The sequence below is a fragment of the Heloderma suspectum genome, chromosome 12, assembly GCF_057233095.1.
Source record: "Heloderma suspectum isolate Gila_16-S chromosome 12, 16-S_ref, whole genome shotgun sequence".
Classification (NCBI taxonomy): Eukaryota; Metazoa; Chordata; class Lepidosauria; order Squamata; family Helodermatidae; genus Heloderma; species Heloderma suspectum.
This window is the reverse complement of record NC_139469.1, coordinates 5,269,401-5,296,654: the sequence shown is the minus strand read 5'-3', so window position 1 is coordinate 5,296,654 and position 27,254 is coordinate 5,269,401. Positions and strand designations below refer to the sequence as shown.

The window sequence follows — 27,254 nt, the reverse complement described above, 5'->3', positions numbered from 1 at the left end:
ACACTCCTAACGCAGGAGCGGGGAGCTTTGGCCCTCCAGATGTTTTGGCCTACAGTTCCTATGTTCCCTCACCATTGGCTACGCTAGCTAGGGCTGACAGGAGCTGTAGGCCAAAACATCTGGAGGGCCACATGTTGCCCAGCCCTGGCCCAAAGGAATGCATGCACACACAGACCACCTCCGTCCACTGAAGTACATTAGGATATGGGGAAGCCACTCCTGCCAGGGAAGCTGTATTAACTCAAGAGCTTTCAGAGCAGAGCACTAGGTGACAGTGACCAGCTATAAACATGTGGGCGACTAAAGTATGTTAAGAGCTAACTTGGAGCGGTCTTAGGATGGAATAGGTCTTACGGAATAGCCTTGCAACCTCATGCTTTCTGAATTCAAAAAAGATGTCTTATACTGGCTGCACCACAGGACCACAACAGCTTCTTTGTTCCATCTCTCTTCCACCTGAACAAGTCAGGTGCTACCAAGGAGCAGAAATGGGTGAGCAGTGGCAATGACAACAGGAGTGCTGCCGAGTGGGCTGGAACGAGGCCCGCCAGCTGGCTGTAGCAGCCAGAGCCAGTGGTTGCTAGAGTCATCTGGAGGCTTCTGGATACTGGGGAAGGTGGGGGCGGGGGAGAGGCTGGTTTGCTGTGTCAAACAGGCTAGATCCTCTGCTTTGGAAGCACGTGTAGCAAGTGATTTGGGAAAGAACTAAATTCTGCACCCGTCCCCCTGCCTGTCAACTTGCCCAGGCCTTTAATCTAGCAAAAGCCACCAAGTAGAGGCATGCGCTAGTTTATTCAGGATTGGGTGGGAGAATAATCATTATTTTCCCCTTAATATAAGCTCTTTGGATCATATAGAGTTCATAAGAGACTGTATTTTATGAAGGAAGCAAATGAAGCAAAAATGCTTTCAGACTAACTACCAGTTGCTTTTCATCTTGTCCGTACCTCTCGTTCCCTGATTTAAATTAAATTTTTTGAATTTTGCATGGAGGGAAAAAGGGCCATTATAAAAACAGCAACATTCAAGCCACATAAAACAAAAAGTAAATTATTTAATGAATTAACGATGTTAATCGCAAAATAAATCCACAACAGAATGAGATTTTTTCCTTTCTTTGCAGAGCATATTTCTGAAATCATACAGTACTGAGAAGACATCATTTTAATTTTGCTCAACATCAAGGTGAAACAGTCAGTTCTCTGCTTTCTTTTTGGATTTGCTTTTTTTTTTTTTAACACTCGGATCCTAAAGGTAGTTCTCTGTAGCTTTTTTTTGCGCTCTACAACAGAGTGGCAAGCAAAATGTGATTTTCAAGAATAACTGGATGGTTTGCTTCCTGATTCATCTTCTTGGGAGCCCATACTCTGTTAAAGAGAAAGAAGAGTTGTTTAGCCAATACCTATTTCCAAAAGACACAACAACAGGTACATGGAGGATCAGAGCTTGCTTTTGTGGCAAGAAGTTAACAAATCATTCCCCAAATCCTTCTAAGTTGCTGCTTCCCAGTTCCTGTATCTTTATATAGCCAAGAATGGAAGACACCGCTCAGGACAAAAGCATTTGAAACCATTTATGAAGGCCCAACATGTTTCCGGTCAAGAGGACTCTTCCGTAAGGATGCATGAATCAATGTTTTTCGAGAGGACAGCTAAGGCAATCTTGCATGCAAACCCCATAAATAGAGGAGGAACCATAGCTCAGTGTTTGTATGCAGCAGGTCCCAGGTTCAAACCCTAGAATTTTCCTGTTAACATGATCAGGTAGCAGCTGAGGAAAAGGCCTCTCTCTGACCAAGATCTTGGACAGCTGCTGCTAGTTGAAGCAAACAATGTTGGGATAGATGGACAAAAGTCTAACCCAGCAGAAGGGGTTCCTTTTGCATATATTCTGAATGTATTTAGCCTCTCCTGAAGCAGAGTCTCTGACTCAAAACATGTTGGACCTTAATAAATGGTTCCAAGTACCCTTCTAAGGTTTCTGCTTTTCTTTGTTTCTGTGCTGGAGATTTCTCTTGCTCCCCACCTCTTCAGGTTCTACCAGTGAGTGATATTCTGAGCTTGCCTCCTGAAGTGACACAGTCCCAGCAGAACTCTACCACATGCTGAACACCTGAATCAACTCTTATGCCATTACCTGCTTACATTTCAGACAGATGAAAACTGCTGCAATTTGAGAATTTATTTATTTATTTATTTCATTTCTATACCGCCCAATAGCCGAAGCTCTCTGGGTGGTTCACAAAAATTAAAACCAAACAACACACAATAAAACAATTTAAAATATATAGAACATTAAAACCACAATATAACAATACAACCACAATAAAACCTAGCAGCAGTGCAGGAGTTTAAAAATACAGATTTAAAACAGCAAAGATAAAAGTTTAGAAAGCTAAAATGCTAAAATGCCTGGGAAAATAAAAAGATCTTTACCTGGCGCCGAAAGGAATACAATGTAGGCGCCAGGCGAACCTCACTAGGGAGCTCATTCCAGAGCCGGGGTGCCACAGCAGAAAAAGCCCTCCTCCTAGTAGCCACCCGCCTCACTTCCTTTGGCAGGGGCTCACAGAGAAGGGCCACTGAGGATGATCTTAAGGTCCGGGCAGGCACATATGGGAGGAGGCGATCCTTCAGGTAACCTGGCCCCAAGCCGTTAAGGGCTTTGAATGTTAACACCAGCACTTTGAATCGGGCCCGGAAATGGACTGGCAGCCAGTGCAGCTGGAAAAGTACTGGCGTAATATGAGCTTGCAGGCCAGTCCCTGTTAACAATCTTGCTGCCCTATTTTGGACCAGCTGAAGTTTCCGGACCATTTTCAAAGGAATGAGGGAACAGAACATCTTTTCAAAGAAAAACATGCTGTTGTGAATCCAATAGAAGAGAAAACACGGTGTCCTCTGTGTAAGGGGGTGAGGGGTGCATATGGGACAACCGCATTTGTTAAGTAGCAATGCACTGAGTTTTCTGTTCAGATGGGGATGCTTGCTTTATAGTTCTAGATATAATTGGAGTTTTTATTTTTTATGTTCAACAGTACAGAACTTTTATACACATTTAGTATTTGGCAAAAGCTGTGGATAACAAGCGGGTTTTTAATCAGTTTTTGCATGTGAGCAAACAGAGCTTAACTTTGACACTTACCTTCTGGACAAACTGAGGGTTCACAGTGATCTCTTGATCCATGGCTTTCAGTCTCTCATCAAGCTCTATACATTTCAGCATCTAAGAGCCATGCAATACAGAACAGCCACAGTTCATTAGTTTCAGACATTTTAGGATTCTCAGGCACAGCCTGCCAAACTCTTATGATTCCTCCCACCCACTAGGCGCATTATACTCCATGGGCTCTCACCTGAAATTAATTTCAAGCCCACTGCTTTACAGAAGTCTGGGGGGGCCTGAACAAAGCCTCAAACACTGGTTTGGAACCAAGAACCCAGGCATCAGGAGGTTAGGGAGAGGGGCAAGGGCTGCTTAATGAATACATCTCTTGCCTTTTCGTTGGCATGGTCAAGACACACAACAGAAAAACGCCGCTGCAGCAAATCAATACAAAAATCTAGCAATGATCAGCTAATGAGGAATTGGGCCCTGCCCTCTGCTGCTTCTACTGCAAGGACGGGCAGAAGGTAGATCTTCATCTACTGGTAGATCTCTGGGTGATCTGCAGAGACCAGCAAGGGCTCTTGGATTCTCAGTTGTTTAATAGCAAGTTTAAAAAACCCTCAGCCATGGCTGGCCTGGTGCTAATTGGTTCTCTCTCTGCTACAGTGTTCCTCTGCTGCAAAATATGAGCAGCTTTGGTTTATATCTGTACTTACATATGCAGTCAGGCTCATGAGGTGTTGTGGTAGGTAACTGCCACCCCAGCCCCCATTTTGCGTCTGGTTCCCCCCACCGGCTTCTATTCTGCACTTCACTCCAGTTGGGGGACTCTGGGGTTCTAATTTAAAAAAAAAAATATCCCAGAAGTCTGCCCATTCTCGTTCTATTGGCAGCTTTCCCTGACCTGGGCCCTCCAGATGAGCTGAACTACAACTCCTACCACCCCCCAGCCAGTTGTGATGGGAGTTGTAGTCCAGCACATCTGGAGGGCATAAGGTTGAAGAAGGCTGTCCTACGGCATCCTTACCCTGCAACCAGACTTCAAAATCCCAGAGTCCTTTTTTTGTTCCATCCTCCCCTCACCTCCATTTGACAGAGTGCAAATCAGTGGTTTTTAATCCTTTTCTCCTCATGTCAAAAGCAACTAGGGCAGCCCAGAAATGTTACTAGTCTGTTTTTTTTGCTCATAAGAGGTGGCTGGCAAAAGAGAACAGAGTGGTCTGTTCCTCCTCCGCCAACCAGCTTCTGTGGCTGGATGCAATCTCTCATCACCTTACAGCTGGACTAAGATTGCAACCTATGCATGCTTACTGGGCAGAAGCTTCCATTAAATCCAGTGGGATTTATTTCTGAGTAGGCATACGTAAGATTGGGCTATAAGATGAACATCTTTCTTTCTAGGGCCTGAAATGCCAGAGTCTTGCCTTGGAATTCCATAAGTAGCTATGTTCTAAGTGCTTCCCTCTGATAAAACAAATCAGTGCCTGAATTAATCCCAAGGACTTTAGCTGCAAGACAGGAAGCAGTGTCTGAGGCTTGCAGCAGAATGAGGGGGTAGAATGGGCTATACCACTTCAGCATGCAAGCAGGAGAGGAATCACATTATTTAATTCTCTCCTCCATGTTAAGAGAAACAAAAGCATTCCTGCAAGTACAAAAATAGTACAACAGTGAGCCCAGCTAGGCTGTAGTGTCTCCACATGATGTGCTGGGTGTGTGCATGTGTGTTTAATCTGTAGCGTTCGTAACATGGGGAAGGATGCGTAAATGCTGGTGTGTCATTCCCCGACCCCACTACGCCCACAGCCCGTAGCGGCACAATCCCATGCTGCTACCTCATTTTGCTGCTCATGTAAATCACAACCAAGGCGAACATGAAGGGTTATTTACCTCCTGATCGATGTTGTGAAGCATAGCTGGATTGTTGTATTTCTCAGGATTATCATGGAAACAGACCATGCCATCTTTCTGGTTAATACTTGCAAATATTTCTCCATCTTCTATCTGAAAAAAGATTTAAGCATATTATAGTTTGGGCCTATGAAAGCCTTTGATCGCTTCAATGGCAACCTCATCCAGGCAACAAAGGAATCGATACTGTGCCTATTTCAACTTGCCTCTGCCACCCCCCTCTCAAATGCTCCTAACGATCCTGCCACTTAACAGCAAAAAAAGCAGCTCTTCGTGTACTCTCAAACCAGAAATGATGCTTCTATGCCAAGCAAAGCTCTTATGCAAATCAAGCAAGCCTGCATTCTCCAACTTTGCATAATGTATTCTGGTTTTGCTCATCATGGGGCGGGGGCACAAGGAACTATGATGGGCAATGAAATTGCCCACCATAGTTCCTTGCCCCACCCCCCAATTTCTGGAAACCTCATTCAACCAATATTTCCTTACTGCATAGCAAGAAAATTCCACTAAAGTATTAGGGAAATCTCATCCAGCAACTGGTCTCTGGTTTCTGAGACTGAAATGCTGCTCAATGGGGCAGCTTTCCCAAACTATGCTATGTATTCAAACACAAAATGAGAACATATTTGCACCAGCATTTAAAACTTTAGGAAGCCCCTGCTTTTGCCAGAAAAAATTAATGCCTTACAAATAAATCCATACGTTACTGCACATTGTTTCTGACAGATATCTTCATCGGTCAGTGGGGTACACAGATGTTCTAGAAGAGCCACCTCTACTCCTGTTTAAACAAGGTCCTCAGCATGATCACATGGGACAAACTGAGACTTCTCAAAGGCAATCAGGTGACTGGCCATGTACCAGCCTGGATTAGTCAGAAAAAGCCAAGTGTGTTGGCCACAGCCTTATGATTTAAATTGGATGGTATTCAAGTAAGAAGTTTAGCTCAGTGAAAGCAGACAAAGAACTGCAGATATTTATTCCAAGTTCAAGTCAGCCCCACTTCATGTCCCCACAATCCATCCAACCAATAGAACAAACATGCTTGGTTTTGCACTAGTAGACACAAATGCTCCTGAGAAAGCTGAGGATTCATCAAGTCCAAGCCCTCCTCTCCTCTCTAGCATTTCCCCATTTGTCCTTGCAGTTGCAGCCATGACTTCTACATCGGAGAGTCAACTATAAAAAGGGGGAATCTGGGGTGGGTGATGGTATTGTTTATTGAACGTGGACAAAATCACATTGCAAAGCATCAGCAGACAAAAAGCCTCCAACATCTATGTTTTACAAAACATTTTTCTTCAAATGGATCTCTGTGGATTTTTTATTAATGCTTATTGCCTACCCCTCTTGCAAGTTTGGACAAATGAATTTTGATGTGCCACTTGTTCTTATTATAACACTTGTCCGTCCTAATAAAAGGAATTGTTGTTTGGAAGATGATCGTATTATACTGATTACTGTAGTCCTTTTCTCTAGTTTTGATCACTTGTATTTTGTAAAGGACTTGATTACTGAAAGTTGTTAGGAAAGATATTGTTGTTAACATATTTATTAGCAGGCTGTAAACCACTCTGCGCACACTATATGCACAACAGGTATATTCAGATAAACCTGATTTGACTTCTCAGTTGTGCAGTTTAATAGCTATTCTCATCAAAAGCATCATTCCTTACCATATGAAGGACATACTTTTCTGCTTCCTGAGGCCCCGATAGCTGCACCCTACTTGCCATGTCTTGTAACGACAGTGTTAAAAATGTCTGAAATTCAGAAGTAGAGCAAAAACCATTAGAGGTTTAAACGCCTTTGTCTTCTACAAGCCATTCTCCATTCCATGGGGTAGGGGGGCAGAATCTCTTTTAGCCTGAGAGCCTGATTCCATTTTGGAGAAGCTCTCGGGGCCCGCATTCCAGTGGTGGGTGGGACCAAAGGCAAAAGGGGCAGGACCGAAAAACCAAAAATACCAGCCAGTTTAACGTAACACTCTTAACACCAGTAACAAAGTCTGAGAGGAAGCATTCCAACCTTTTAAGATTGGGGAAAAAACTACACAAAAGCCAGGAAACCGCCAAACCACCGGTGGTTTGGGGAAAGGGCTATGGCCTTCTGAGTAATCCCAGTGGGCTGGATTTGGCCCCGGGCCTGAGGTTCTGCACCACTGCCCTAGGGGACTGGCCTACTGAAAGGAAGTGGCAGTATTCTGTACAGCACACAGGAATCTAAGTCTCAGCAAATCAACAGACAGATGAAGAATCAGAAGCCACACAAGCCATTTTCTCAGCAGGAACCAATTTAGGTTGTTGCGCCTATGAAGTCTCTGTGATAACTTTTTGTCATACGACAGAAGACCTTCACATGACACTTCCATGTAACATTCCCATGGATTCACTGGAACATCTGGGAATGGCTACAAAATCTGCTCCGCCCAGCTAGTGTGCTAAAACATAGAACAGAACGGATGCCTCACCTTAGTTAGCCTCTGAATGTTCTTTTTATAGAGGGACGACAAGCACTGCTTCACTAAGCCCATGTTGTTATCCCTGGTAAAAGTCTCGCTATGCTTGTTCACCAGATTTCGCAACTCTGAGGGTTTATTGGTTGCATACACTTGCGCTAATTCGTGGTAGGCATTGCTAAGTGGCTGCAAAGAGAAAGCAAGGCAGATTATAAAAATGCAGGGACTGGCAATTTAACCACAGATGAGCCCCCGCCACCCAAATCAGGGACCAATGTTCTCAAGAGCTGCTTTGTACAAGTCACACCACGGTTCCGTCTACCCTGTACTGACTACCCTGATTGGCAGCAGCTCTCCAAGATTTCAGGCTTCTCCCCCAGCCCTGGTACCTCAAATTCTTTTTAGCTGGAAATGCCACAGACTGAACTGGGGACCTTGCCTCCAAATGATGTGTCCTACCACTGAGCTAGCCTCTCCGGCTAATAAATTGGAATGATCCTACTATCCCCACTCAAAATCTAGTTCTGCTCTTTCCTTTTCGTACACGTAGGAGAGAAAACACTCTTCTCCCCAACTCCCATCCTGCATTCCACAGCCTGCCAATTTCTCCCAGTGCACCATATGATATGATTTCTGGAGTCTTACCTTAACGAATCTACCCACTATCTGGGAAGTGTACTTTGGCAGTTGCTGCACTTTGCCAAGTAGTATCAATGAAACTAGGATATACTTTTTATAAGATTCCAACATAATATGACTGACTGCCATGGCGGGAGTAGTTATAGCCTGAGCAACAGAAATGAGAGAGAGAGGGAGAGAGAGGGGAGATGAAAACCATCACAAACAAAAACAGGCTCCATCATCCCACAGGTCTTCCTAGAGATCCCAAGGGGCTGAGAACTTGAAATCCTGCAAGTGGGGCCAATCTCACATAAACAAAGGCATGAAGCTACTTGGCTACTATGGAGCCCTGTTCTTCTAGAACAAGCATTCAGCAAAGACAGCTTAAAACCAGTTTGCCAAGGGAGAAGAAATGGGCGAGGACAAATTTTTAAAATCAACAAGACACAAAGCAGGGCTCAGTTTTCCCTTGGGAAGCTGGAGAACAACAACACCCCCATCTAATACTTTTAGCTTTAATAGTTTCAACCCAAGAAGAGGGAGGAAGGTACTTGCTGAACTAAGCATGAAGGAATCATAGAATAGTAAGGTTGGAAGGGGCCTATAAGACCATCAAGTCCAACCCCACAAGTTGGACACAGGTCGGTTGTCAATTTTCCGGGATGATTTAATAAACTTATATCACGCCTTTCCACTGGCTTGGTTGGGGGGCTTATAGATTCTACACTGCTTTATCCAATTACACCCCATCAATACAATTATAATTATAATTATTATTTAAGCAGGATATATTTCATTTCATTTTCATTAACACATTTAAGAGAGCTAGCAAAATTAAAATTGCATAAAGGACTTACAATGAATCATCCAAAAATACAAGATTCTAATGACAAATCACAATACTCTGATAGAAAGCTGAGAACTGCAATTAGTAATGTCACATGGGTGTAATCAGGATGCAAATGGAGGGGGTGTCCATGGCCCTTTCTAGTGGTGTGGTAGCCAACTCTCCTTGAACAGCATCAGGGTTGGCAAGCATGTCATCGAGTTTGTTAAGTCAATGATTGTAGAGTAAGACTCCGTTTTATGGATATTATTATTATTATTAAATTTATTAATCGCCCATCTGGCTGGTCACCCAGCCACTCTGGGCGATGTACAACATACAATAAAACAGTTTAAAACAATAAAATTCTACAATAAAAACATTTTCTAAAATACCCTAACCCATCCCAAATGCCTGCCTGAACAACCACGTTTTTAATGCACGACAGAAGCTCATTAAAGAGGGGGCATGACGGAGTTCCCTAGGGAGGGCGTTCCACAGAAACCTTGGGAGCTTTTTATGCCTTTTGCTGCAACTGCAATTTCCATGCTTATGGCTTATTTTATGTAACTTTATTATGGATCAATACATATGCATAGCTACTTCTTAAACACTTTCCTTTGTTCCTTCACGTCAGTGGTTGTATATTGATCCCTCTGTCACACATAAACAGCTGTTAAGTAAAACACATATGAAATCTAGACTTGAAAATAGCCATTTGCCTATTCTCTTGTAGAGAGTAAGAATCACCCCCAGATGAGGAGGGGCGAGTTTGTAACTTGGATGAATCTACTTTATTTTCAGGCTCTTGCTCTGCCTCAATGCCTTGCATTCAAAAACTGGGGGCATGCAGGGTAATATGTTTCTATTCTTCTTTTTATATGGCTGTTAGAACCTCACACTGACCCCTGCTGCAGCAGACAGACCTCTCCTTCAACACACAGAGGAAAACATTACCTGCTCATAGAAGTAGAGCGCTCTTTCAAAGTTCTTGAGCCCAGTGTATATCATTCCACCATAGTAGTAGTAACATAGAAAGTGCTTTGCATCATATGCCCCGTTCTCTTTACAAATATCCATCATGTCCACATCTAGATATGGGAGGGCAGGTTTAAAGCATTTTGCTAACAAACAGAGCTAAAATGAAACAGACCAGAGTTACAAAAAACAGTGCCACTTTCGCATGCTTAAGAACAAGAGCTTTAATTGTGCGTCAGGGCAGAATAGTCATCATTACTTATAAAGCCACATAGGAGAATGAAATGCAGGTACAGTATGTGTTTTCTCCAGTACTGTGAAATTATTAGGTCTCCCCAGAATTACAGACCATCACAATGGCAGTTAGGAGGAACAGGAAGGGGGTTATAGCTGCCTCTACAAAACGTGCACCAAAACCTTATGGTGAGTAACTCTCACTTTAAAAAACATTTAGGCATAACTTAGAAGGTATAGTAGAACTTCTGGGCTCTATTTCCCCACCGCCCAGATGCACTTGCAAACCTGCAAGGTTACATTACTATTCTTGCCTCTGCCAATACATTTCAATTTCTGCAAACACACCTGACTCCTGAAGGGTGTGCAAGTCACCTGTTTATACCAATGCGTATACACTTCATTTGTGTAAATATGTTCGCTCTCCAGCTGGGCTTTTTTGTTTGCTGGAAGCACAGCATTGTAGATCCTCTAATCACCTGTCTCATCTCTGATGCCAGATTGAAAAAGGCAGACCAGGCTTCCAATATACTGCAGCAACCTGATGCCAATTCACAGAGCCACAAGGTGTGCAGCTCAGGTTACTGGCAGCGCTATACGCCATCTGGAATGCTTTATACCAAAGTTTACAGTTATATGCAACTTTGTCCACGTTGAGGCTGAATTGAGGGGGAGAGGTAGAAACAAATTTGGAAGACCTATTGTCACTCTTGCCCAATCGTCCACTATGAATGATTCAGGGAACAGCTAGCTCTGGAAGGGACTCTATGCAGCTGGTTACCACTACCCAGGAGTTCTGGAGCAGCACAGCAATTGGTAAACAGATTTGATGGGCATTTACTTTTTCCCCCAACCTATTCATAGGAATCTTGAAGCTGATCTGTTGAGAGTTTTCTGCACTGCAAGAACCACTGAAGGCCAAGTATTCATACCAGTTCCTTACCTGGCATAGATCTGCATGTATTGAGGTCAGCTGGTTGGTGTTCATCTGCATCTTGTCTATGGCTTGCCTGAGAATGCCAATTCCTCTCAGGGGCTGTCAGAAATGTAACAGGTCTCTTTTAGGTAAGTTTCCATACAGACTCTAGTGCCAACACCTATACATGAAAAACCACCAGTGCCTTTACCATGGATTAGCATCAAGGTGTGCCCTCAGATCTGAAAACACCTACTTTATATTGTAACCCATTCCTTGCCCTAGGGATGAAGGGGCTAGAAGTCCCAAAGCAGTGACTACATACCAACAGGTGGGCAAAAGAGAAGCTACAAAATTACTGCACAAAGAAGTGCAAGACTTAGTTCTCCAGAAAACAACTATTAACCCAAAGCCCTGAGAAACTAAAAATTGTATAATCTAGGCAACTTTGTTTCAGCTTGTTTACCTGCTTCCGTTCCACAAGGGCATTCGTTAACTGGTGACACAGGCCAGCAACTAGAGGCAAGTAAAAGAAAAAAGAAAGTAAACCATCGAGAAATCCCAAATAACGGAACACATCAGATTTGAGAATACACAAGACTGCAGAACCAACTCACAAGTGTCTGTTGCGTATCGAATGTGTTCCCCATTACAAGTGCTGATAAAAAGCTGAACCTGCGAGAATAACGTTTCGAAGTCAGGGACACTGGGCATAGAAAACTTCACAAACCTAAAAACGAGACAAAATACACATTTTGTTTTTCTTTCAGCAGCTCTAAGGTCTCAACCTTAGAGACAGGCGACAAGCAGCAGAAGCTTTGGGCAAGGGAGCTTTCATTTAAAGAGATAAACCTGACACAGCTCTTAAAAGCCGCAAGAAAACACAGATGTTGGCTATACACAGCCACAAGTAGGAAGATTAATACCACACCAATGCATATCTTCAAGACACTTCCTTTGTCAGCCTGTCTGAACATGGCAGATGGAAGAAATCAAAGAGGATTGACATGACCAAGGTTTTACATTAAGGGTAGGCAACTTGTGGCACTCCGTATGTTTTGGCCTACAACTCCCATCAGCCTTAGCCAGCACAGCCAATGGTGAGAACTGATGGGAGCTGTAGGCCAAAACTTCTGGATTGCCACAAGTTGCCCACCCTTGTTTTACGTCATATAGGGAGGTTCCCCTATGTTCCCCTAGCCGCACAAAGCAAGGAATTCTACAGAAGCTGCTTTTCCTGTAATGCCGCTGATAAAGATCAGAGGAGGCCCTGAAGGAAAGGAGCCAGAAACTCCAAGATCGTATTAGCTGGCCAGTTACTAGAGATCTATCTCCCTTCATGCATACAAAACATTGTTTTCTGAAACTGACCATGCTTTAGCCCTGTTCACACATTCAGTGATCCCCTTTATGGATCACTGCCTTGTTGTGGCGAAGGGGCTTGCGTAACTCAGTGAAGCCATAAGCTATGCCGTGCAGGGCCACCCAAGACGGACAGGTCATGGCAGAGGGTTCTGACAAAATGTGGTCCACTGGAGAAGGAAATGGCAACCCACTCCAGTATTCTTGCCAAGAAAACCCCATGGAACGTATCACAAGGCTAAAAGTGATGATGCCGGAAGATGAGCCCCTCAGGTCGGAAGGTGTCCAATATACTACTGGGGAAGAGCAGAGGGTATTTCCAAGTAGCGCCAGAAAGAGTGAAGCGGCTGGGCCAAACCCGAAAGGACACTCAGCTGTGGATGTGTCTGGTGGTGAAAAGAAAATCCGATGCTGTAAAGAACAATATTGTTTAGGAACCTGGAATGTCAGATCAATGAATCAAGGTAAGCTGGAGGTGGTCAAACATGAGATGACAAGACTGAACATCGACATCTTGGGAATCAGCGAACTAAAATGGACAGGCATGGGCGAATTTAATTCAGGTGACCATCATATCTACTATTGTGGGCAAGAATCCCTTAGAAGAAATGGAGTAGCACTCATAGTCAATAAAAGGGTGGGAAAAGCAGTACTGGGGTACAATCTCAAAAACGACAGAATGATCTCAGTACGAATCCAAGGCAAACCATTCAACATCACAGTAATTCAAGTCTATGCCCCAACCACTGAGGCCGAAGAAGCTGAGGTTGATCAGTTCTATGAAGACCTACAACACCTTCTAGAACTAACACCAAAAAAAGATGTCCTCTTCATCATAGGGGATTGGAATGCTAAAGTAGGAAGTCAAGAAATCACCAGGATAACAGGCAGGCATGGCCTTGGTGTACAAAATGAAGCAGGGCAAAAGCTAATAGAGTTTTGCCAAGAGAACACGCTGATCATAGCAAACACTCTTTTTCAACAGCACAAGAGACAACTCTACACATGGACATCACCAGATGGTCAATATCGAAATCAGATGGATTATGTCCTTTGCAGCCAAAGATGGAGAAGCTCTATACAGTCAGTAAAAACAAGACCTGGAGCTGACTGTGGCTCAGATCATGAGCTGCTTCTTGCAAAATTTCAGCTGAAATTGAAGAACGTAGGGAAAACCACTAAACCATTCAGGTATGACCTAAATCATATCCCTGATGAATATACAGTGGAGGTGAGTAAAAAATAGATTTCAGGGATTAGACCTGATAGACAGAGTGCCTGAGGAACTATGGACGGAGGTCCGTAACATTGTTCAGGAGGCAGCAACTCAATCCATCCCAAAGAAAAAGAAATGCAAGAAAGCCAAGTGGCTGTCTGATGAGGCTTTACAAGTAGCTGAGGAAAGAAGGGAAGCGAAAAGCAAAGAAAAGGGGAAGATATATCCAACAGAATGCAGATTTCCAGAGAATAGCAAGGAGAGACAAGAAGGCCTTCTTACATGAACAATGCAAAGAAATGAGGAAAACAACAGAATGGGAAAGACTAGAGATCTCTTCAAGAAAATCGGAGATCTCAAGGGAACGTTTTGTGCAAAGACGGGCATGATCAAGGACAAAGAAGGCAGGGACCTAACAGAAGCAGATGACATTAAGAAGAGGTGGAAGGAATACACAGAAGAACTATACAGGAAAGGTCTTAATGTCCCTGATAGCCATGATAGTGTGGTCACTGAACTTGAGCCGGACATCCTAGAGAGTGAAGTCAAGTGGGCCTTAGGAAGCATTAGTAACAACAAAGCTAGCGGAGATGACAGTATTCCAGCTGAGCTATTTAAAATCCTAAAAGATGATGCTGTTAAAGTGCTGCATTCAATACGCCAACACATTTGGAACACTCAACAATGGCCGCAAGACTGGAGAAGGTCAGTTTACATTCCAATTCCAAAGAAGGGCAATGCCAAAGAGTGTTCAAACTACCGCACAATTGCGCTCATTTCACATGCCAGCAAGGTGATGCTCAAAATCCTACAAGCTAGACTTCAGCAGTATGCGAACCGAGAACTACCGGAATTATAAGCGGGGTTTCAAAGAGGCAGAGGAACTAGAGATCAAATCGCCAACATTCGCTGCATTATGGAGAAAGCAAGAGAATTCCAGAAAAACGTCTATTTCTGCTTCACTGACTACGCTAAAGCCTTTGATTGTGTGGATCACAACAAACTGTGGCAAATTCTTAAAGTGATGGGAGTACCAGACCACCTTACCTGTCTCCTGAGAAACCTGTACGAGGGTCAAGAAGCAACAGTAAGAACCAGACATGGAACAACTGAGTGGTTCAAAATTGGGAAGCGACAAGGCTGCATATTGTCACCCTGCTTATTTAACTTATATGCAGAGTACATCATGAGAAATGCCGGGTTGGATGAATCACAGGTCAGAATTAAGATTGCCGGGAGAATTATCAACAACCTCCGATATGCAGACAATACCACCCTAATGGCAGAAAGCGAAGAGGATCTAAAGAGCCTCTTGTTGAGGGTGAAAGAGGAGAGTGCAAAAGCGGGTTTGAAACTCAACTTTAAGAAAACGAAGATCATGGCATCTGGCCCTATCACTTCCTGGCATATAGAAGGGGAAGAAATGGAAGCAGTGACAGATTTTACTTTCTTGGGCTCCAAGATCACCGCAGACGGTGACTGCAGCCATGAAATTAAAAGACGCTTGCTCCTTGGGAGGAAAGCTATGGCAAACCTAGACAGCATAGTAAGAAGCAGAGACATCACCTTGCCGACAAAGGTCCGTCTACTCAAAGCGATGGTTTTCCCAGTAGTAATGTATGGCTGTGAGAGCTGGACTATAAGGAAGGCTGAGCGCCGAAGAATTGATGCTTTCGAACTGTGGTGCTGGAGAAGACTCTTACGAGTCCCCTGGACTGCAAGGAGGTCCAATCAATCCATCCTAAAGGAAATCAACCCTGAGTGCTCATTGGAAGGACAGATACTGAAGCTGAAGCTCAAATATTTTGGCCACCTAATGCGAAGAGAAAACTCTCTGGAAAAGACCCTGATGCTGGGAAAGACTGAAGGCAAAAGGAGAAGGGGATGGCAGAGGATGAGACGGCTAGATCGCATCACCGATGCAATGAATACGAACTTGAGCATGCTCCGGGAGAGAGCGCAGGACAGGAAGGCCTGGCGTGCTATGGTCCATGGGGTCACAAAGAGTCGGACACGACTGAACTACTGAACAACAACAACAACAACAACATTCAGCTTTAGAGTTTAAAGAGCAATGAGGAGGAAGAGCGAGGATGAGCATGCTAGCTCCATGCCCTATGTTGTCACGCTTCTCACCTTCCACACACTGAATGCAAACTTCTGCAGCAGGGGAGCGATGTGATTTAGAACCTTAGAAAATCAGGGTTCTAAAGCCACACAGGGAGCCGACATGGAGGCAAAAGGCTCTCTGCTGCAGAAGTTCCTTCTCAACACATGGAGGCAATGGAGGGGGCTCGAGTGACAGTACTTGTCCAATCTCTTTCCCCTTGTGTACTTTAAACCCCAAAGCTGAATTCCTGAATAGGGCTTCTGACAATGCAAGAACCTGAACACTTTTTACTGCTAAGTGAACTCTACCCTCAGACAGGAAAGCACACAAAATACTGCCTACACCAAATCATAACTAACTCTGATTTTGCGTCTGCCAAATACACGTTATATACCATTTAAAGTTACCAATACACAGTTAGGATGCTCCTATCATCATAGAAAGCTAGTATGGTGTAGTGGTTAGAATGTTGGACTGGGACTGGGGAGACGGGGGTTCTACTCCCCACTTGGCCATGAAGCTCACTGGGTGACTTTGCTCCAGTCACTGACTCTCCGCTTAACCTACCTCACAGGGCTGTTGTGAGAATAAAATGGAGAGGATAAAATGGAGACAGGATCATATATACTGTCTTGGACTTCTTAGAAGAAAGGCAGAATATACACGTAACAATAGACATCTAACACATCCCCACCCAGGCCACTGCTGAAGTTGCTAACTCCATGTCGGGGACGACGACGACACTGAACTGGTTCACACAACAAGACAAGCCAGAATACATGCTGAGTTTGGGTTGACAGTAGGTTGTCAATGAACTATGGGTTGCTGTGTTGTATGAACCCAGCCATGCTAACAAACCACGCTGTTAACCATGAAGAATCCACAGTTCACAACCCAACAACAAACCATGGGTTCTCTTCATGGGTTGCTCGTGGTTAACAAACTATAGTTTGTTAGAGCAGTTGGGTTCATACAACACAGCAACCTATGGTTCAACAACAACCCACACTCAACCCGTACCCTGGCTTGTCATGTTGTGTGAACCCAGACACAGGAGAATAAGGCTGTTGAACCTCTTTTAGCTTAAGGGCCAAATTCCATTTCACAGAAGCTCTCAGGGGTACATTCCAGTGGTGGGTGGAGCCAAAGGCAAAAAGGGTAGAGCCAAATATACGACCATATTTTAGCTTAAAGGTCTTACTGCCAGTAGCTAAGCCTTAGGAGAAGCATTTCAACCTTTTAGAATGGGAAAAAACTGCACAAGAGCCAAAAACCACCAAATGATCAGAGGTCGGGGAAAGGAGGTGGGGCTGGGAGAACAGGTTGTGGCCATCAGGAAGGCTGAATTTGGCCCCCAGGCCTGAAGGTAGAATATCAACACTACCTAGAAGTCTTCAACTTTCCCACATGGCAAAAGCTTTTGCTAATTGATGCTCTGCTTATGGAATGGAAACCTCCAAAACTGGTGTTAAAATCAGTGGGTGTCATCCTTGCCTGCTTACTTCCCAGTCAAAGGAAGAGAGCCCAAAGGTTCAAGGCTTTCGAGGTTCTGGAAAACTCAACGTTCTTTATTCTCAATTCTCAAGGGAAGTTGCCTTTACAATTAAGGCATTTGAATCTGCTCACACTTTCACTATTAGCGGTAAAAAAACTTCACCTAGCTCCATGTCTAAGGCAAGGCAGTAGACCTGCTCAAACCCACTTCAAAGATGATAGCTAACAGACAAATCCATTGGAAAACACCTCAAGTCATAGGATTGCAGCCATCACCACGCAAAACCTTTAAACAAATAACTATAATAAACCCTACTCAACACACCACACATCCACAGAGATGAAAAATGTCACAATCACTTGAATTGTATGATTCTTCTGACAACATTAAGGGTTTCCAGGGAGTACTGACAAAACCAAGAGGAAAAATTTTCAAAGGTGCTACAGAATATGATTTATATAGCACAGGCTTCCCCAGCATGGTGTTAGCAAATAGTGCCATCAGTGTCAGTTTGCAGAATAGAAGTGCCCTGAGAAACTTGCAATCTAAAATACAACATTGGGAAACAATGGAGGGAGGCAAGCAAAGTGGAGGCAGAAGTAAACAGGGAAGGCGCATGCAGCTGCTTCAGTTGCACATGCTTAGGCTTAATTACAGAGCATGATTGTGCTGAAGGCTTCAGAGAAAAGGTGTGAAAAGTCATTTTTACAATCTAACTTTCCACAGCAACTTTGGATCTTTTCCTTCTGTCATTGGATTGGTGCAATGCTGTTGTTTCTAGGCTGTTTCACAGGCTGCAAACGTGGGTCTTTTTTAAGTACAGCTGCTGTGGCAACCTTTTATTAAAAGGGGGGGAGACAAGGGGAGACCCCCCAACATCTGCCTTCATAGTCACTGTTCAAAAGCATGTAAAACCTTGTAAAAGCAAGATGTCTAGAAAATGACTTTATAATACGATGGCCAATTTTTTTTAGGTTTCCATATTTCACACTTGATTCAACACACCATGTACAGCATGCACAGAACAACCATGGATGTCTCTCGTGTCACTCTGACCCAAAGTATCTACAGCATGGCTATCCACTTAACTCCCTTCAAAGTTAGCAAGACAGCTTTCCTCCAAGTTTTTGTAGCAGACAAAATCTAATGATACCAACAGGCAGTCATTCTTGCTATGTTTGATATAATATCTACAGTGAGCCAAGTTCAACCACCCCCTGCCCATCTACCTACCATAGCCAAGTCTACACTTCTGTTGAATGTGTTGCCCAAAGCAGACTAGGAATACTTCGTAGATAGTAAACAATCACTGCATTTAACTAAATTGCACCTTGTGCATTCTTCCTACAAGTGTTTTTTTTTTTTAAGTTACAATTCACCCTTCCCATCCTTTCTTAAAATGACATTAATAAGGGATATTCATAAAGATGAAGAATAGTCCAATGAAGTTTTGGATAGCAGACCCATACAAAATTCAAACCTAGAGCAAAAACTTCAAATAAAGGAAAGCATCACTTACAAAACAGCAAGAACACCTAATGAGTGTTCTTGCACATCTAGGGCACCAAGAACTGTATCCAGGTGAGACAGATTTTTTGCTAGCAGTTCTCCACTTTTGTTGATCAGTTCACAAAGCTGGGTCATTTGCCCTGAAATAGGAAAAAAAGGCTGTTACATTTCAGCTTGGACAGTAACAATATAAAATAGCTCCCACACATAAATGCTTATGTCATTTTAATTATTTACTTAGGGCATCTGCATGCTGTCCTTCATCCAATATATTCCAAGGCTCTCTGAACAACGAATATATCACAAACACACTAAATCAATAACAAAACCATAACACTAATGATCGCATTAGGCAGAAACTAAAAATATACAGCAAGCTACGGCATTTCTCAAATTAAAATACCCAGGAAAATAAAAATATCTTAATCTGAGTCTGCAAAAAATGTTACGTAGATGCCAGGCTCACCACTTTAGGAAGGACATTCCATAACTAAGGTGCCACCACAGAAAAGGCTCTCTCCTTTGTGTTGTATATTGTACTTGGAGAAGTGGTCCAGCCTCTGAGGTTCCCAGAAGCATTCAGTTGGGCATTGTGGGGAGCAAGATACTGGACAAGATGGATTGCTGGCGCAATCCAACAGGGCTCTTCTTATGTCCAGAATCATTTTGGTGAGGAATCTATCACTAATGAACTTCAACCACAACTGGCAGATTGTATTTTTAAGTAGTCCAGGCTCATCAAGAGAGAAGTTCCCAAAATAATTCAGCACAAAACAGTTTACAGAAGGGTAGAGAAACAGATTCATTCAAACTTTTAAATAAGGCCTGACTTAAATATAGGACAGTCTTGTTTTTATTGACTGTATTATAAGCCACTCCAGGAGCCCTTTGGCTGATGAGTAGCATAAACATGCTTTAAATAGATAAATATAAATACATAAACACACCCAGGCAAATCAAGTCAAAACAAAAGTCTTTGGGTCAGGAATTTTTTGCTAAGATAGCAGCTTTAAATAACCACCAGCAGGTTACGCATACCCTTTATACGTAGATTGCACTCTGTTCATAATTTTGCTTCACTTCTGCAGCATGAGAGAGTTTAATTTTCAAAGTAAGACAACAGCTGGAGGTTGTGGGATGGGTGGGTGGGGGGTTGACTGGAAACCTCCACCCCCACAAACACAATACCATGGACAGTACCACAGCTGAAATCCTAGGCTAGCTAGTAAAACCTTAGTGCAACTCTAATCTTTCCCTGAACCTAGGACTAAGTATTTATATAGACCAGTGGTACAGTAAAACGTTTTTAATGTATTTTTTAAAAAAGAGAATTGAACCCCAAAGAAACAGGGCTAAAAAACCCCCATGTAAACAGGACCACATCCAGACTCCTATGAGTCTAAAAGCTTTAGACAACTCTGTGCATATCTAGTATCTACAAGATGAGGCTGAGTCAATATTTGAAACCAAAGACACAGATCAGAAATATTTTTCTGACAGACAAATGTTAATTGAAACAAACTGAAACTAGAAAGCACCAGTGCCTGATATCTTTAGAAGAATATAATTAACCTTAAAATTTCATTTTGCCCAATCCAGAGATTACCACACCCAAGAAAAGGATGCACATTTCTACATGCAAGAATCTTTAGGGGCCTGCCAAACTGATGGTTGGTGTGGGACTAGGGTCCCAGAAGGCAGGGTTAATTTTAGAAGAGCCCTCCACCAAATTCAAAGTAGTTTGAGAAATACTCCTCTAGAATTCTAGTAGGCCTAAAATTAAGAACTGTACATTATGTTCTAGAAACCTCTGAGCAGCCATTCTATTGTTTCCAATCACACACCAAGTCACAAATACAAACACTAGTAATTGAATTTAAAAAGCTATGAGCTAAAGCAATCTCACAGCTCCAACCCAAACAGATTACCATTGCTCCCCCAGGACACTTTTTCTATTGCTTTGCCAAATGCATAGAAGCTGTCTTTACAGAAAGCCCTGCACAGCATATTTCAGAACCTAGTAAGAAATCAGGAATCTGTGTGTGCAACGAATAACTTAAGTAAGAAACTGAGGAAAGTAGACCTATCTGCTATGGTATGTCCAAGAGACCCAGAGCTTCTTGTACAACTTTCCCTGTTATAGCATCACACAACCACCACACAGCTTCTTAAAAGAACATGTCCATGACACATCACCCTTCTTCAGTGCCCTCCCTAATATGCTGGCACCCCTTTTCCGATCGCCACAAAATGCAATGCATAAAGTCATGCTGTGTGTCAAATAACTCAAATAAGGCCCATTTTTCTTTCCTAATTAAACCCAAAGAACCACTGTAGGTTATGAAAGGTGCAGGGGCGTGGATTTCTTTCCACACACAGATGTCTTTGCCTATCTTATCTTTTGCAAGGCTTGATCTAACAACTGTAGAACACATACAATAATATATTTTGATGAGTGAGCAAGAACAGAGATATGTGTTAGAGGAGAGCTGGATGGCTTTAGTGGTGGCCTCTTCCTTATCTATAGACAGAAACTGTAGTAGTAGTAATAATAAAAGCAACAGCAACAGCAGCCTCGTAGTATGAGCCTTTCCTCATGTTCTATCAGCCTCATCATATAAGGGGCCTCCAGCAAGATGGACAAACAGGCCTAGCCTCTACTCATTCCCCCTTTTTGCTCTGTGCCCAGAAGGTCCTCTCTGGAAAAAGTACATGCTGCCATCTCTCTTTCCCCTTTCAAAGACCTCCCCAAAAGCCACCTCCTCTGGCTAATTACCAAGCTTAGGTACTGAAGCCACTCATATTCAATCTCTGTTACCCTCCTCTCTCTCTTTCTGCACTTTCCTTCCTGCTGTCAAAACTTTAGATTGCAAGCTCCTTGTGGGGATCATAGAATCATAGAATCATAGAATAGTAGGGTTGGAAGGGGCCTACAAGGCCATCGAGTCCAACCCCCTGCTCAATGCAGGAATCCAAGTCAGAGCATCCCTGACAAATGGCTGTCCAGCCTCGTCTTGAAGGCCTCCAGTGTGGGAGAGCCCACCACCTCCCCAGGTAATTGGTTCCATTGCCGTATTGCTCTGACACTCAGGAAGTTTTTCCTGATGTTCAGTCGGAATCTGGCTTCCTGTAACTTGAGCCCATTATTCCGTGTCCTGCACTCTGGGATGATCGAGAAGAGATCCTGGCCTTCTTCTCTGTGACAACCTTTCAAGTACTTGAAGAGCGCTATCATATCTCCCCTCAGTCTTCTCTTCTCAAGGCTAAACATGCCCAGTTCTTTCAGTCTCTCTTCATAGGGCTTTGTTTCCAGTCCCCTGATCATCTTTGTTGCCCTCCTTTGAACCCTCTCCAGCTTGTCTGCATCCTTCTTAAAGTGTGGTGCCCAGAACTGGACACAGTACTCCAGATGAGGCCTAACCAGTGCTGAGTAGAGGGGAACTAGTACTTCCCGGGATTTGGAAGCGATGCTTCTATGAATGCAGCCCAAAATAGCATTTGCCTTTTTTGCAGCCACATCACATTGTTGGCTCATATTCAGCTTGTGATCGACGACAATTCCAAGATCCTTCTCGCTCGTAGTGTGGTTGAGCCACGTATCCCCCATCTTGTAACTGTGCATTTGGTTTCTTTTTCCTAGGTGCAGAACTTGGCATTTGTCCCTATTAAATGCCATTCTGTTGTTTTCTGCCCAGCACTCCAGTCTATCCAGATCACTTTGAATTTTGTTTCTGTCTTCCAAAGTATTAGCTATCCCTCCCAATTTTGTGTCATCTGCAAATTTGATCAGCATTCCCTGCACCTCCTCCTCCAAGTCATTAATAAAAATATTGAAGAGCACTGGGCCCAGGACTGAGCCCTGCGGTACCCCACTCGTTACCTCTCCCCAGCTTGAGAAGGTCCCATTGATAAGCACTCTTTGGGTCCGATTCTGTAGCCAACTGTGGATCCACATGATCGTTGTTTCATCTAGCCCACTTCGAGCTAGTTTGCTCATCAGGATATCATGGGGCACTTTGTCGAAAGCTTTGCTGAAGTCGAGGTATATGATGTCTACAGCATTCCCACGGTCTACAAGGGAGGTGACTTGATCAAAAAATGAGATCAGATTTGTCTGGCAGGACTTGTTTTTGACAAATCCATGTTGGCTTCGAGTAATCACTGCATTGTTGTCAAGGTGCTTCCAGATGGATTGCTTTATGATCTGCTCCAGAATTTTCCCAGGGATTGATGTCAGACTGACTGGTCTGTAGTTCCCAGGTTCCTCCTTTTTACCCTTTTTGAAGATAGGGACAACGTTAGCCCTCCTCCAGTCATCTGGCACTTCCCCGGTCCTCCATGATTTCTCAAAGAGAATAGACAGCGGTTCTGAGAGCTCTTCTGCCAGTTCCTTTATGACTCTAGGATGCAGTTCATCTGGCCCTGGAGATTTGAACTCATTCAAAGTAATGAGGTGTTCCTTGACCATATGCCTGTCGATCTCAAGCTGCAATCCTGCCCCTTCAGCCTGTACTTCGCCTTTGCCAGGGGGGTCATAGACCCTCTTTTGGGAGAAGACTGAGCCAAAGTAGGAATTGAGCACCTCTGCCTTTTCTTTGTCCTCTGTTATCATTTTGCCATCCTTATTTAATAGCTGAACCTATCACTTTATTTATTTCTTCTTTAAAGTGATTCTTTGAATCACTTTATTTATTTCTTCTTTAAGTCGTGAAACCATCAAACTTACATTGCAATAATAATTAGTAGTAATAGCAGCAGCAGCAGCAGCTTAGCATAAGAGCCCTCTGAGGAATCTGCTCCATATTTCTTTACTTAAGAATGAATCAGACCAAAGGCCTACCGAGTCTATGATGCAATTCACACAGTAGCCAACCAGCTGCCTGTAGGAAGCTCACAAGTAGGACATGAATGCAATGGCACCCTCCCACTCGTGGTCTCCAGCAACTGGTACACAGTCATACTGCTTCCGATACTGGAGGTAAAATATAGCCACCAGGACTAGTAGCCATTGATAGCCTTCTCCTTGATGAATACCTAATCCCCTTTAAAGCCATGCAAACTGGTGGCCATCATGACATCTTGTGATAGCAAATTCCATAGTGTAACTATGCGCTGTATGAAGAAGTTTTCCCTTTCGTCTGTCCTACCATTCAACTTCATGGGATAACTTCACTGGGTTCTGATATTATGGGAGAGAAAAATGTCCCCCTACGCACTTTTGCACACCATGCATAATTTTATACACATGTCTCCATGCACTCACCTTTTAACTTAGTTTTCACATGTATATCCCACCTACCCCACAATGAAAGCAACGTAAATCATCACTTTGCCAAAAAAGAAAAAAAGTGGGGATGGAGATCCCTGAACGCAAAGAGCTTACAACCCAAAACAGACAATGGGGAAGACTACAGAAAGTGGCAGGTGGGGGAGGAGATACAAGGAAAGGCAACTCCACTTCTCTCACTTCACCCCAAACAGGCCGCCAATAAACCGGTTCAGGAGGTGTGGTGTAGCGGTTAGGGCACCTGGCTGGGAATTATGGGAGATGCAGACCCAGCACATCCGGAGGCTGGGCGGAGTGCTGGACTGGGAAGCCCCGGGTTCAATCCCTACTCGGCCACGAAGCTCACTGGGGAGTTTGGGCCAGTCACTGACTCTCAGCCTGGCCTACCTCACAGGGTCGCTGCGAGGATAAGATGGGGAGGAGGGTCATGTAAGCCGCCTCGGGCTCCTCCCATGAGGAAAAAAGGCGGGACAGAAACGTAATAATGAACGTTTGGATTAAAAGCACCCGGCGGCCATTCGCCCCATTTCGGGGAGAGGGGCGGCGGCGGCCCTCCACGTGCCTGCCTCGCCCGAGGAGGGCCGGGGGCGGCCCGCCTTCCCTCACGACGCCCGCCGCCCTCGCCTCGCCTCGCCTCGCCCCCGCCCGGCCCGGCCCGGCCCGGCCCGGCCCGGCCCGGCCCTCACCTTGGGCCGAGAGCTGCCTGACGCTGTTGACGAACTGCTCCAGGGCGGACGCCATCTTGCGGCTCTCGGGCGACCAGGCCGGGGGAGGGGAGGGAGGGAGGGAGGGAGGGCGCGGGGCCCGGGCCGGGGACGGCAGGGAGGAGCCGCCTGCTCCTGTTTCTCCTTCTCCCCCTCCAGCAGCAGCGGCGGCGGCGGCAGCGACGCTGTCCGCGCTGGGCCAATCAGACGCCGCGTCGAGGGTCACGGGACCGTGCTCCTCGGGCGTCACTTCCGCCGCGCGCCGCGGGGCCGGCGCGCCAGGCCTCGACAGGGGCGTTGCCATGGGAACCGCCTCCCGGCCCTTCGACCCGGAAGTTGCCCTCCGGGTGTAAACAGAAGCCGCTGGCTCGCGTTCCCCCTCGCCTCCCTCTCGGTCTCTGTCGTCGCGACTCGCACGCGGGAGGCGAGGATGGGGCCGACGGGGAACGAGTGGCGTTTGCAGGCCTGTCCCCCCACCACCACCGCCGCCCCGTTCGCCCTAAAATGATCATAATTGTTTAAAGCACCAAAAACGCTAGAAATGACCATGCATTGCAAATCCAGACGGATTGGTTGCTAAGGCCCAACGTGACGTCACGTTGGCGTGCCTCCTGGCAGCAGGATCTTGCACCATGTGCCTCACTATCACCTTGTTGTTCCTCCAAACTTCACAGAGCTGTACAATTGCATGATAAGAACAGAGCAAAGTGCCTTGTGTCACCGTAAAGAGCAACACATTTATTACGGTACAAGCTTCCCTGGATTAGATGCATCAGATAAAATGGACTCTAGTCCACAAAAGTTTCTGCCACAAAAGATATAACAGTTTCCAGAAGGGTAGCCCTGTTAGTTCATTGCAGCAAAAACAACAGACCCCTGTGGCACCTTAAAGACTTGCACATTTATTCTGGCATAAGCTTTCATGGACTATAGCCCACTTCCATCTGATGCATCATGCATTATAACTGCCATTTTATCCCAAGAAGATCTGAGCTCATGCTTCATTTGATAGTCCCAGTGTGGGATGCCAATGGCTGATGTGTACTCAGTCTGTACCTAATAATGGAACAGCATTTCACACCCAGGAGATTTTGGCAGTTCCAGTCCTCATTTGTCTGTAACCTTAGGGCCTCATTATCTTGGATCTTATGTTTTTGGAAACCATGTACTTTAATATAATATTTAATATTATCAATAGTTATTAGGAGTACAAAATTACTGCATTATCAGCTGCATATAATATAGAGGTGGTGCATTCGTATTTTTCCATTCGCATTATCATGATTTCAGAAAGGTGAAGGGAGGGAAAAGGATTTGACCAAGAAGCAGAGAGAATTGAGCTCAGGGCAATAGTACAGAATAAGTGAGATGAATTTGATCCAGGAGAGGCATTGCAGAAAAAGTGAATATTGAGGAGAAATTGAACTCCAGTTGTTATTGCAGCATGATTGTACAGAACTCTTTACAGAGTGGTATAACAACAAAAACCTTGCCAACAAAGGTCCGTCTAATCAAAGCTACGGTTTTCCCAGTAGCAACATATGGCTGTGAGAGCTGGACTATAAGGAAGGCTGAGCGCCGAAGAATTGATGCTTTCGAACTGTGGTGCTGGAGGAGACTCTTAGGAGTCCCCTGGACTGCAAGGAGGTCCAATCAGTCCATACTAAAGGAAATCAGCCCTGACTGCTCATTGGAATGACAGATACTGAAGCTGAAGCTCAAATATTTTGGCCACCTAATGCGAAGAGAAAACTCTCTGGAAAAGACCCTGATGCTGGGAAAGATTGAAGGCAAAAGGAGAAGGGGACGGCAGAGGATGAGATGGCTAGATAGCATCACCGATGCAATGAATATGGACTTGAGCACGCTCCGGGAGAGAGTGGAGGCCTGGCGTGCTGTGGTCCATGGGGTCACGAAGAGTCGGACACGACTGAACGACTGAACAACAACAAAAGCCAGTTTCCTGCATCCAGGAACTTTAGGTCTAAATTTCAAGAAGGGGTGGGAAATAGAAAAGAGGAGAAAGGCGGAGGTGAGGAAGGACTATGAGGATGTACAGTTGAGCTGCTTTGACTTTCTTACAGTTACACGTTCCAGTCCTCGAGGAGCGCGCAACCGATTGTGCAGTTATTCAGTGCTGAAGGCAAGGTGCTCTGCACACGCTCAGAAGCATACTTTGTTGTTGTTGTTGTTGTTCAGTCGTTCAGTCGTGTCCGACTCTTCGTGACCCCATGGACCATAGCACGCCAGGCCTTCCTGTCCTGCGCTCTCTCCCGGAGCGTGCTCAAGTTCATATTCATTGCATCCGTGATGCTATCTAGCCATCTCATCCTCTGCCGTCCCCTTCTCCTTTTGCCTTCAGTCTTTCCCAGCATCAGGGTCTTTTCCAGGGAGTTTTCTCTTCGCATTAGGTGGCCAAAATATTGGAGCTTCAGCTTCAGTATCTGTCCTTCCAATGAGCACTCAGGGTTGATTTCCTTTAGGATGGACTGATTTGACCTCCTTGCAGTCCAGGG

At 44.6% G+C, this 27,254-nt stretch overlaps 1 protein-coding gene across 1 annotated transcript; it reads right to left on the bottom strand.

Moving 5' to 3' along the window:
- Nucleotides 1-1,034: 1,034 nt before the first annotated feature.
- Nucleotides 1,035-24,895, bottom strand: COPS3 (COP9 signalosome subunit 3). Its single transcript, XM_084818172.1, has 12 exons — nucleotides 24,721-24,895; nucleotides 18,758-18,887; nucleotides 11,673-11,785; nucleotides 11,522-11,571; nucleotides 11,083-11,175; nucleotides 9,885-10,064; nucleotides 8,126-8,266; nucleotides 7,493-7,666; nucleotides 6,699-6,785; nucleotides 4,999-5,112; nucleotides 3,145-3,225; nucleotides 1,035-1,367 (listed from the first exon to the last, which is right to left on the bottom strand). Exons 1-12 carry the CDS (start codon nucleotides 24,773-24,775, stop codon nucleotides 1,314-1,316), a joined length of 1,272 nt encoding a protein of 423 aa, XP_084674298.1. The 5' UTR covers nucleotides 24,776-24,895; the 3' UTR covers nucleotides 1,035-1,313.
- Between the last annotated feature and the right edge of the window lie 2,359 nt (nucleotides 24,896-27,254).